This window comes from Theropithecus gelada, chromosome 10 (genome assembly GCF_003255815.1).
Source record: "Theropithecus gelada isolate Dixy chromosome 10, Tgel_1.0, whole genome shotgun sequence".
In the NCBI taxonomy this organism is placed as follows: Eukaryota; Metazoa; Chordata; class Mammalia; order Primates; family Cercopithecidae; genus Theropithecus; species Theropithecus gelada.
The window spans coordinates 77,272,746-77,285,272 of record NC_037678.1 but is presented as its reverse complement, the minus strand read 5'-3'; the positions used below and the strand labels follow the sequence as shown (position 1 = coordinate 77,285,272).

At 39.3% G+C, this 12,527-nt stretch overlaps 1 protein-coding gene across 2 annotated transcripts in view; it reads right to left on the bottom strand.

The window, feature by feature from the left end:
- MCM8 (minichromosome maintenance 8 homologous recombination repair factor) overlaps positions 1-12,494 on the bottom strand; it is a 44,499-nt gene extending 32,005 nt beyond the window's left edge. Inside the window, exons 1-8 of one of the 2 annotated variants that reach the window (XM_025399416.1) lie at positions 12,093-12,494; positions 10,968-11,120; positions 10,599-10,703; positions 8,461-8,543; positions 7,896-8,045; positions 5,886-5,989; positions 4,396-4,594; positions 95-180 (exon numbers count right to left, since the gene is read on the bottom strand). In XM_025399416.1, the coding sequence (XP_025255201.1) occupies positions 95-180; positions 4,396-4,594; positions 5,886-5,989; positions 7,896-8,045; positions 8,461-8,543; positions 10,599-10,703; positions 10,968-11,115 (875 nt within the window). In that variant the 5' untranslated portion in view covers positions 11,116-11,120; positions 12,093-12,494. The remainder of the gene's footprint in view (positions 1-94; positions 181-4,395; positions 4,595-5,885; positions 5,990-7,895; positions 8,046-8,460; positions 8,544-10,598; positions 10,704-10,967; positions 11,121-12,092) is intronic. The other variant, XM_025399415.1, reaches the window with a different exon arrangement.
- Positions 12,495-12,527: the final 33 nt, after the last annotated feature.

Genomic DNA, 12,527 nt, shown 5'->3' with positions numbered 1-12,527 from the left:
TTTAGATAAAACGTACAATATAATACAGCAAAATTAAGGATTTACTCAACAGTGTGACATCTAAAGCCTGCCTTTTATGTAACAGATTGCTTACTTGATTGACTGCCAGTCCATTGTAACTGTGAGAGGAGAGCTGCGGAGAGCAGTAAATGACCTGCCTCGACATGCAGGCACAGGACACTGAATGAAACAAAAGTAATTCACATTCAGATTTTGATAAACTATAATCACACCTCAGGAAAATTCAGTTAAAACATTTCATTTAACATTGTTTTAAAAGTTGGTCTCACGATGCTAGTAAAGCAAAATCCAAGGACTATTTTCTCCTGCAACAATTTAGTATCAAGAGCTTTTGAGGCACTTTCCAACTGATCCTTCTCGCTTACTGTTCTTACCCTGCTATGGGTATGCAAGGTGCTTTCCTTGCCTCCCACAGGAAGCACTTACTGCTCCTCTGTGCTCGTGCCACCTCTCGCTCCTTGAACGCCCCCTCTCATTCTGTCCCACATGCCCAGTGCCAATCCTCTCCTTTTCAAAAGGCTTTCCAGAGTTTTCTTTAATCCCCAGCTTTCTCATCTAGGCTCCTTTTGCACTTTCTGTATAGTGTAATATTTATTACACCACACAGGCACTTGTTTGGTGTTTGGATCTCAAGACGCATTTATAAATTCAGACTGTGGCAGACTGTACTTACCAAATATGATTGCAACAATATTTCTCTTTGACCTTTTTAGAATCTTGTTACTCCTCCATTAAGAAACGGAGGCTAATTCCTTCTCCTGGAATTTGAGAAGGCTTGTGACTCACTCTGTAACCAACAGAATGTGACAGAGTGATGTTGCACAACTTCTGAGATTAGCTCACAAAAGGCAAGGCCATTTCTGCCTACCAACTGGACTTCTTGCCTTGAAGCTGTCAGCAGCCATATAAGCAGACTGAGCACCCTGAGCTGCTATACCGTGTGCAAGAAGCCCAAACTAGCCCACACAGCCACATGGAGAAGAGGATGCCTGGCCAGTCCCCAGCCACCTTGCTGTACTCCAGCCACAATCTGACTACAACTCCATGAGAGGCCTGGAGCTAGAACTAGCCAGTTGAGTAGTTCTTCCAAACTCCTGACCCACAGGAATCATAAGAATAAAATGATTGGCTTTATTTTCAGCCATTGAGTTTTGGGGTGATGTGTTATGCAGCAATAGCGGCTGGAAAAGAGATCAACTGAAACAGCCATCTTTCTGTCACTTCAAATCCCTACAGTTCAGACAAATGAAGGACCTCTTCACGACATCACTCATGAGTCAATGCTACTACCTACTTTATTAGAGAGCATGAAAATACCCTGTACAAATACTGTCTAGAAAATATCTGATTTAAGGAGGTCGAGGCTGCAGTGGGCTGTATTCATGTCACTGTACTCCAGCTTGGGTGACAGAGTGAGAGCCCGTCTTCAAAATAAAAGGAAGAAAATACCTGGTTTAAATCAGGATTTGAATTCTGGCCTCTGAGCTCAAGGCTGTACCTTGAACCTTAAGCCAAGACAAACACCACATGAAACCCATCTGTCAACACCACTGATTATTCAGAACCAATAGCTGAATCTCATATACCCTCTTCTTCCAGTAAGAGCAAGAAGCCTTAGGAATTTCAAACATCTTACATTTCCCTTTTTAATTCTTCAAGGGATTATTTACCTCACTAAGGATTCAAACCTTTACATGAGCAAAAATTTAGCAAATGTTAAATTTATTAAAGCCCAATGGTGATAAAGATGACTCTGGGTACCACCGAGGAAACATTATACATCCATGGTAATGAGGGCTTAATTAATAAATGGTGTCAGGACAAATAGCTTTTCACCTAAAAATTAGATCACTAGCTTGTTTTTTTAAGAGATGGGGGTCTCACTATGCTGCACAGGCTAGTCTCAAACTCCAGGGCTCAAGCGATCCTCCTGCCTCAGACTACTGAGTAGTTGGGACTACAGGTGCATGCCACCATGCCCAGCTTAAATTCCTAGTTTTATGCCATTCACCAATGCCTTAAATTCCAGATGGACAAAAGATCTAAAGATAAAAAACAAAACTTAGGATTATTAGAAGCAAATGCAGGAAATATGTTTATAATGCTTGAGTGAAAAGGGCTTCTTATTTATTTATTTATTTATTTATGTATTTATTGAGGCAGAGTTTCGCTCTTGTTGCCCAGGCTGGAGTGCAATGGCGTGATCTCGGCTCACTGCAACCTCCACCCCCCGGGTTCAAGCGATTCTCCTGCCTCAGCCTCCCGAGTAGCTGGGATTACAGGCATGCGCCACCACGCCTGGCTAATTTTGTATTTTTAGTAGAGATGGGGTTTCTCCATGTTGGTCAGGCTGGTCTCGAACTCCCAACCTCAGGTGATCCGCCCGCCCCGGCCTCCCAAAGTGCTGAGATTACAGGCATGAGCCACCACGCCCAGCCGAAGAACGGCTTCTTAAGCAGGGCATAAAATGTACAAGTTATGGAAGAAAAGATAACAATTTGATGTCAAAATGTAAAACTGTACAACAAAAAAACCCACAAAGTTAAAAGACAAACCAAAGACAGGCAGAAAATATCTAATGTACATAATCAACAATAATTAGTATCTAGAATGTATAAAGAACTCCTATCAATAAACTAATAGAACCAGGCACAGTGGCTGGCACCTGTAGTCCCAACTACTTGGGAAGCTGAGATGGGAGGATCACTTGAGCCCAGGAGTTCAAGGTTGCTATGAGCTATGATCATGTCACTACACTCCAGCCTGGGCAACAGAATGAGACACCATCTCTAAAACACAAAATTAAAGAATAAACCAATAAACAGGAAAATGAACATTAGATATAAATAGAAAACTCAATAAAGAAAGAAACTGAATGGCCAGTAAAGATATGAAAAGATGCTCAACCACAACAGAAATCAGAAAAATTCACATTATAAATGCAGTATTATTTACACCTACCAAACTGTCAAAAATGTACAAGTCTAACAATACCAAGTGTTACTGAAAGTATGGAGAAATGGTAACTGCTTAACACTACCAGCAGGGATTTAAGTTGGGAACAATACCCTGGAAAGTAATTTGGTAACACCTAATGCAGTTAAAAATAAGTACAGCCGGCCAATCCCAGCACTTTGGGAGGCTGAGGCAGGCGGATCACGAGGTCAGGAGTTTGAGACCAGCCTGGCCAACACAGTAAAACCCTGTCTCTACTAAAAATAGAAAAATTAGCCAGGCATGGTGGCGCGTGCCTGTAGTCCCAGCTACTCGGGAGGCTGAGGCAGAAGAATTGCTTGAACCCGGGAGGCGGAGGTTGCGGTGAGCCGAGATCTCATCACTGCACTCCAGCCTGGGCAACAGAGCAAGACTCCGTCTCAAAAAAAAAAAAAAAGTGCAGCCTACAACTTAGTGTTCCTCTGCTAAGGAAACATGTACAAGAATGTTCTCTGTAGTATCATTTGTAATTATAAAAAACTGGAAAGAGCACAATTGTCTACCTCCAGGAAAATGGATGAATAGTGGCTATTTATTTAAAGCAACACTCCACAACAGTAAAAATAAAAGAATTCGATATGTATTAAAATAGGTAGAACTTCAAAATAACCAAGTAAAAAAACAGCTGCATGTTACATTCAGTATACCATTTACGTAAACGCAATACAAAAAACTAACTCTACATACATAGTCAAGAATAAAAATGTAAACTTGAAGAACACACGCAAATTTCAGAATAGTGGTTGCATCTGGGGAGCAAATAAAGGGAATAAAACTGAGAACAGAGAGACTTCAACTTTAACTATGTAACCATATTTTTGTTACAAAATAAACTAAAACAACAAATCATTAATATTTGCCAAATCATAGAGTAGATAAATGTTAATTACACTATTCTCTGCACTTTTCCATAGTTTTAAAATCTAGTTTAATAAAGGCTAATAAAGATTTTAAAAAACCCATCACTTCTAAATAGTAGAAGAAATAAAGGGAAAAAAAAAAACTTGGTGTGTATACCTAGAAGTCAACAGAAATATGAATGGAAGAGATGCATATGATAATAACTTCAGGATAATGATCATCCCTGGGAATGGTACAGGTAAAGGGTAAAACACAGACACTAATTGTGCCAGTAATGCTTTATATCACTAAAAAATGTATTTGGAGCTGAAAAACGTAAATTCGGGGTTACGAGTAGTGGAATGTTTTATTTATTTCTATATTTTTCTTACCCTGAAGTATTTCATAATATAAAAGCAGAAAATCAAAAGTAAAAAATAAAAATAAGCTCTGTGTTCAGGAACACTGGGAAATGTTTTCTGTATTCTGATTTGCCTTCTTTACCAAGATAAACAAAGAAGCAGTTCAAGAACATATTACCTTTGTGGGAAGACTGTATTTTCCATCTGGAAGAGGAAAACTCTGAACTTCTCCACATGCAGCACAAAGAAAAGCCATCTTGGTGCAAAGAGGCTTTATATTACTGACACGAACCACTGTCCCTCTTAGAGCAATGTATTTTCCATAGTAATTTGCTCGGACATTCTTGAGCTGTGTCAAAGGCTCATAGTTGTACACCCTAAAGACAAAACAGAAACTTGATGTTTTTTATATTTTCACAAGTTTCTTTTAGGAGTAACTATGGAATTCTCAAACCAAATCATCCTTTCGATATATCAGAAATCTCACAAGAATTAAACCATTCTTGTTTTGTTTTGTTTTCTCGAGACAGAGTCTCGCTCTGTCACCAGGGTGGAGTGCAGTGGTGCGACCTCGGCTCACTGCAACCTCTGCCTCCCAGGTTCAAGCGATTCTCCTGCCTCAGTCTCCCGAGTAGCTGTGATTACAGGTGCGTGCCATCACACCCAGCTAATTTTTGTATTTTTAGTAGAGATGGGGTTTCACTATGTTGGCCAGGATGGTCTCGATCTCTTGACCTAGTGATCCGCCTGCCTCAGACTCCCAGTGCTGGGATTACAGGCGTGAGCCACCGTGCCCAGCCAAACCATTCTTAGAAAGACACAACACTAAATCTTCCTTTTTCTTTTTATCTCACAGGCTGTTCTCAAGGAAAAAAGAAAAAAAAAATTTAAGGAAAAAAATAATGCCAAAAGGAAAATCTAGATTTAAAAACCTTTGGGTTTCTAAGTTCTTTTTAAAGAACTGCTAGGAAATTGCCTTCTATAAATTCTGGAAAAGAAATACAAAACTCCGATGATTAACTTATAATGAATTCTTCTAATGAATTTAAAATCTTAAGGATGAATTCAAGAAAAACAAAATAATTTCATTTATTCTCTTGTATCTAATAGAAACCTAATAATTGAACAAAATACACACCACTTTGTATATTACAGACTGAGTATATCCCTTATCCAAAATGTGTGGGACCAGAAGTATTTTGGATTTTTTGGACTTTCAAATATTGGCAATATTACTAGTTGAGTATCCCTAATTCAAAAATCTGAAATGCTCCAATGAACCTTTCCTTTCAGTGTCGTGTCAGGGCTCAAAGTTTTGAATTCTGGAGCATTTCAGATTTCAGATTTTCAGATTAGGGATACTCAACCCATACATGGATTATTAAACTTACACAGCAGGGTCTTGATAAGTTCACATCCAAAATCAATGTTTACAAAAATTTGCAGGTTAGAAAATCAACATTTTCTTCCTTATTTAGGAAGTATCTGTCATGATGTCTTTGAATAATTTTCAATGAGTTTACTTCAGTGTGATGATCAGTGAGATGGCAAGGAACTCATGTCCTTTTTACCGATTTCCTTGTTCTTATAAAATGAGGGTTCTCATTCTTAAACGGCCTTCAAGGTCCCATTCTAAGTAATAGTAATTTAATATGTCAAATTCCTCACCTTGCATGAACATGTGGCACATTTACCATTGTTTCTCCATCACTAGACAATCCTTCCTGGGCTTGTAACTCAGCTGCATGCCTTTCAAGGTCCTTAGTTAATACCTAAACAGGACAGATGTTTACTCTGAAGTTGGAAAACAAAATATCCTCTTTATACAGAACTCCATTTTTATAGAGAATATAAAGTTTATGGACAGAAACAGAATAAAAACAGAAAACTTTAACAGTCCTTTAAAAATCTAATATTTAATTATGACTACTTACTTTATAGTGGATCTTTTACTTTGGATTTTGCTGTCCCTGGACTGAAAAACTCCAGCATCCCAGTCTGCTACTTTCTGTCCCAACTAAACCTAACATTAAAAGCCCTTATAGTAGTCCTAAAAACCATCACCTCTTGATTCTAATTAAAAAAAAAAAAAAAAGCATTCCTGTTTCTCTATATTCACTGATCAGTCAAGACAGAGAAAATAAAAATGACCTTTAAAATACCTAATACTCACTCCCTTGGCATTTAACATTAAATAATATAAACAGGCTGGGCACGGTGGCTCACACCTGTTATCCCAGCACTTTGGGAGGCCAAAGTGGGTGGATCACCTGAGGTCAGGTGTTGAGACCAGCCCGACCAACATGGTGAAACCCCATCTCTACTAAAAATACAAAAATCAACTGAGCGTGGTGGTGCATGCCTATAATCCCAGCTACTTGGGAGGTTGAGGCAGGAGAATCGCTTAAACCCAGGAGGCAGAGGTTGCAGTGAGCCAAGATGACACCATTGCACTCCAGCCTGGGCAACAAGAACAAAACTCCATTTCAAAATAAATAAACAAATAAACAAACATTTAATACCACTTGTGTACCGCAGTTTGCTGACAACCTAAGAGGCAAAATAAGATGCACATATATAGCTGTTAATTGTTATAAGGACCATAAAGATGTACAGACAAAATACCATGCAAGTTTCGAAAAGTTGTCACGAGAAAGGTTTTACAGAGAGACAACTGAGCTAGGCCCAAATAATCTATGTGAGGGGAAGGGGATTCTACGTTGAATGAATAGCACATGTAAGAGGTAGGAGAATGCCCCTCTGAATGCCCCAGCACTTTGTGTATGCCTGTCCTGAGATTTACTACACATTACCTTGAAGCATTTATCTGCTTGCTAGCCTCAAAAATGTTTTTGGCCGGGCACGGTGGCTCATGCCTGTAATCCTAGCACTCTGGGAAGCCAAGGCGGGTGGATCACAAGGTCAAGAGATCAAGACCATCCCTGGTCAACATGGTGAAACCCCATCTCTATTAAAAATCCAAAACTTAGCTGGGCATGGTGGTGCACACCTGTAGTCCCAGCTACTTGGGAGGCTGAGGCAAGAGAATCACTTGAACCCGGGAGGCAGAGGTTGCAGTGAGCCGAGATCGTGCCACTGTACTCCAGCCTGGCAACACAGCGAGACTCCACCTCAAAAAAATAAATAAAAAATAAATTTAAAAAATTTAAAAAATTTAAAGTGTTTTCATATATGTTGTATTACCTGACCCTGAAAAAAACTCAGGCAGGCACAGTACAAATTGTTATTCACATTTGACATACAGGGACACTCAGTGGTTTGCCTCATGCCACAGAACCTAAATCTAAGGTTGCTCTTTTTTGCTCTAAGATCGTAACTGATAACACCATGATTCCTTGTCTTATCTTCCCTATGAGACTGTATAACTTCTTGAAAGGAAGGTTTAATTTCTGCACAATCTTTAGCAAGATTAAGCAAATCCAAATGAGTTAGAAGTAAATATTTCATTACATAAGCTGTTGTATATAGAATGAATGGTATCTTTCAGAATGGTATTGCAACCTCTCAATTCTAGCCAACATCTTTTTGTAAAAGCTAAGTATCTCTTATAGAAGGTACAGTCACTGTAAAATCTTCCTTTAAACTTAGACAAGGTGTGCATGTGTGTGCAAATGTTAAAAAAGTTTAGACAAAAGTATGCATAAGACATATAGTTACCTGATGTATTGCCAAACCCATGCAAGCCAAAGTTTTCTCAGGTGCATCTCTTAGTTCATTTGCTGTATCTGGTATCAAGTTAGTTACTTCATCGTCTTTTATCAGTTCTTTAAAATCCACCAAAATACTTCCCTTTCTTTCTATTTCATCCTATAAAATAGAAAGTATGAAAACAATAATTGCTTTTCTGTAGTCAATTACCATTAACTGAGCATTCTGTTATACACTTTGAGAAAGCATACAATGTTTATATGTGATAATGGTAAGTACCACATAAGTATAAGCTTTGTGCCAAGCATGGTTCTGATATTTCAAATATATTAATGTATTGATGCCTCTCAACAATCCTTTAAGGTAGGTATCTATACCTCTATCTCCAAATGAAAGAAAACCGAGGCACAGAGAAGTAATTGATTTAATCAAAGTCCAGACTGCCAGTAAGTGGCAGAACTGAGGTCTGAACCAACACAGTCTGACTCCAGTGCCTGTGACCATAATCACAAGTACCTCAAATACATTGATAAGATGGCACACGACTGGCAGCTTTGCTGTAGAGGAATCTTACCTTGTCATACAAATAAATATGCCTTGTGAAAAATTTTTCAAATGCTTGAATCTTCTCAATCAAAGGAGAGCTATCGCTGTAAACTAATCCAACAAACATGGCATTAGCACTATAATCACACATGTACATGCATATTTTTCATGAGACAAAAGCAGCACTATATACATGGCAGATGATTTTTTTCTAATTGCTTTGTATTTTGATTGCATTCATATAAAAACTGGTATAGAATGTAAACTTAAGATTCTAAAACAAATTTAGGTTTGCATAATGTGAAATGCAGACAGAAACTCTTCTCTCTCTAAAAGCCCCACTATCTGGGAAACTTTGTTTTGCATCTTTGACACCTAACAGGACATGTTAGTTCAAATAATTTAGACAATAAGCTTAAACCAAAAATTACAATAAAGTCAAAGCCAGACACATAAATTAAGCTCTTATTCTGAAACAGAACTGAAGACAATCACAGTCTTTCCTGAGATCAGGAGACAGACCAACAACGCTTGACCGTGGTGGCCAAACTGAAAAGCATTTTTTTTTTTTTACACTTTAAAGTTCTACATTTTCAAATATGTCTCTCACAGAAGAACAGTACAATAAAGTAGTTTGAAAGAACAGATGGTGAAGGCTAAGGCCCCGCTTGAACTCCATCTTTAGGACTGTCCAAAAATCACTTATAGTGTTCTGAGCTACCTGCCAGGGGAACAATGTGAGTGCCGGTGCCTAATACATCCTAAGGAACAAAAGATCATTCATGAAACAGATTCTACTGAAGGAAAAAAGCGAACAGGTTTCCAATAAAGAAAACACTTGTAAAGTATTCTATTCATTCACAAAATGACTACTGAGTGCCTGGTACGGGAGGGTCCTGGACCTCAACAATCTAGTGATTAAAAAAAAAGTATACACACACACACCCCTTATGAGACCTAAGAAACAAATGGGTATTTTTTTTTTTTTTTTTTTTTTTTTTTGAGACGGAGTCTCGCTCTGTCGCCCAGGCTGGAGTGCAGTGGCCGGATCTCAGCTCACTGCAAGCTCCGCCTCCCGGGTTCACGCCATTCTCCTGCCTCAGCCTCCAGAGTAGCTGGGACTACAGGCGCCCGCCACCTCGCCCGGCTAGTTTTTCGTATTTTTTAGTAGAGACGGGGTTTCACCGGGTTAGCCAGGATGGTCTCGATCTCCTGACCTTGTGATCCGCCCATCTCGGCCTCCCAAAGTGCTGGGATTACAGGCTTGAGCCACCGCGCCCGGCAACAAATGGGTATTTTAAGAGCACAGAAAAGACAGTTCCCTGCACCTATACACACTGATGTAGGTTAACTGGTATTCTTAATTATCAAAGGGAGATTCCTTACCTGTGTTTCTACACAAAGCTCTATTTGTTATTGTTCCTTGATTTCAAGCCCAGTTCTTTCTGCTCTGTGATGCTATAATTCAGATCTGTACCCTACATGTCTCAGATTCTCTTTAAATTCTGCCAGTTGAAGGCACTTTAGAGTGTAGAAGGTGGCAGTAAGAGAGAAAGGAATTTATTATTGTTTGCAATTTTTTTCAGCATCTCTGCAGCTGCATAACGATAGTGCTAGCCTCCAGTTCCAAGCACCACTGAGTCATGCCCCCTCAGTTACCAGTGGCAAGCAGCTTCATTTGCCTTGTGGTCTGAGTACAGCTCTGTAAGGTAGCCTTCAGAAGTCTAAGCATAGGTTTGTAGGGTGCCCCTCAAAAGTCAAAATAACAGCTATGCTGTGACCTCTCCAACCTTTGAATTCCCACATTCTGGTAACCTCAGAACTTCTTTTATTCTCTTAGCTATAAGGATGGTTGCTGCTTCCTCAAGTTACTACTTTCTGGGGGGTTACCTCAGTATTTCCTTTCTACTCTTTCAGTCTTCCATTTTTGTATCCAATTTCTTGTATTAAGTCCCCTTTTTGAAATATCCGTATGGTCTCTGCTTTCCTGACTGATACAAAGTCTAAAATGCTTTTGAAACATAAACATCATTTAATTGTTTGGGTGAACTAAGATTAAAGCAGGTATATGTTAGTAAGTGAATTATACTAATACAAGATATAGCATCCAAAGACAAGTTAAGAAAATATGATTTATGGTGCTTTTTAGCACTTTTTTAACCCTACCTTCAGAGAAATAAAGCTTCCAGCCTTTATATGGTATGAGCTGATCCAATGTTGACTGCATTGACTGTGGGGTCTTTGTTGAAAGCAAAGACTGTGGGGTTTGTTCTGAAAAAAATAAAATACTAGGTTGGTAGAAACAGAGTCAACATTTTCCCAATGTGCTTCTCTTTCCAAATGAGACTCTCATTAATAGAATATCCAAATTAGAGGTTCGAGTAAGAATCTGGGACATCGATGTTCAAATACTTACTAAGGAGTAGCATGAAATAAAAGACAAACCGAAGCATGAGATAAACCGCCTTGTATGATAGACACGAATTGCTTCCTTCATTAAGTGAAAAAAATTCATCAATCATTGACCTCACCTACCAGAAGTATGTTTTCCTGTGGTTTGACTCAGATCAGGTCTGTGTCCTCTTTCTCTCCATTTTCCTGAGAAGTTCCCGCCACCTCTTCCTCTTTTCCAGCTTTGAAATCTTCCTCGTCCAAATCCTCTGCCTCTATACTCTCTATTCATTTCTCCTAAAAGACAGATATTAAAAAGGTCTTCACCAAAACTATAAGGAAAAGTGCTCCTAAAAATGTATTAATGTAATAAAAAAGGAAAAATTAATGTATTCTAGGTTCAAGACTAGCAAACAGGCTTGCAAAGTTGTGCACCTGTGATACAAGACCCAAGTTAAGTTTCTAATCTCTATCACTTTTTAAGGTATACCATAATAGTTTAATAACTATTAAATATGGTTTAAGTATACTAGACGCTCATAGGTTAAAAATAAGGACAGGTACTGTACCTGTTTACAAGAAGTACCCATCACAGACATGAAAATAGGACAGGTAATTAACTCTACGAAAACTTATTCGCAGTATTTGAGACTTATTATTATAGGGCAGGACAGGATGAACATAATTCTGGCCTGTGAGACACTAGGGATACATCATCATAGCTTCTTACAGTCAATCCTGCAGTGTCACATCCACTTTTTGTGCAATTTTTCTGTAAATCCAAAATCGTTCTTTTAAAATACAAATCTACTTAAAAATGATTCATACCCTAAGTATACAATAAAGATATACCTGTACACTGCACTGCAATTCATTATAAAATAACCTATCCAAATCCTTACTTAAAAGGGGTTTAGTTAATAAAACAAGTTAGTAACGACGAAGTTAACGATTTAACGGCATGACAGGGCTCCGATAATTAACTAGGCATTACGCATTATGAAACTGATGCTCAAAAAATTAAGCAAACCGATCAAGATCAAAGTTGTTTGTTGACAATACAGAGATAAAACTCTTTCAGGCTCCCAAGCTGAGGCGCTCCTTCAACAACGCTGTGTGCCATACCCTTCTTAAACGAGACAATACGCTGAGAATTGTAACAAATTCAAAAGACGTAAGAGGTAGGACCGGAGAACGAGTAAAAAATAACAGTTGGGTAGTTGTGCTTCTTTACTACTTTATTTACGTCTCCTAAGGCTAAGTTCTTACTTGCTTGGGTCAGAGGTCCCAAACTTCTCCTAGTTCACAACTGGGCCGGCTCCAGGATACGCGCAGATCTGTCCGGCTGGATTCTCCCTTCCCCCGTCCCGTAAAGAAGCACAACGGGACTAAGAGTCTCCGAGATCTGAGCTCCTCAGGCGGCTCCTGCCAAGTCCGCGGTTCTCTTCAGCCGCAGCTTTCCTGTGGTCCCTGCGCGGTGCTGAATCCCATCTTTCTCAACGGCTCGGGAAACTCAGTTTCCCCACCGCAGCTTCCAGAAAGTATCTGTAGCGTACAGCGCCGCAATCGTGCCTCAAAGAAAATCAGGTGTTCCCCTAAATTCTTTTTTGGCGCTTCAATGATCCAACTTCCGCTCAAAGAAGCGGCAAGACGGGAGGGGAGGGGCGGAGTGCAGCCAATCAAGGAATTTGGCCCGACGGAAGC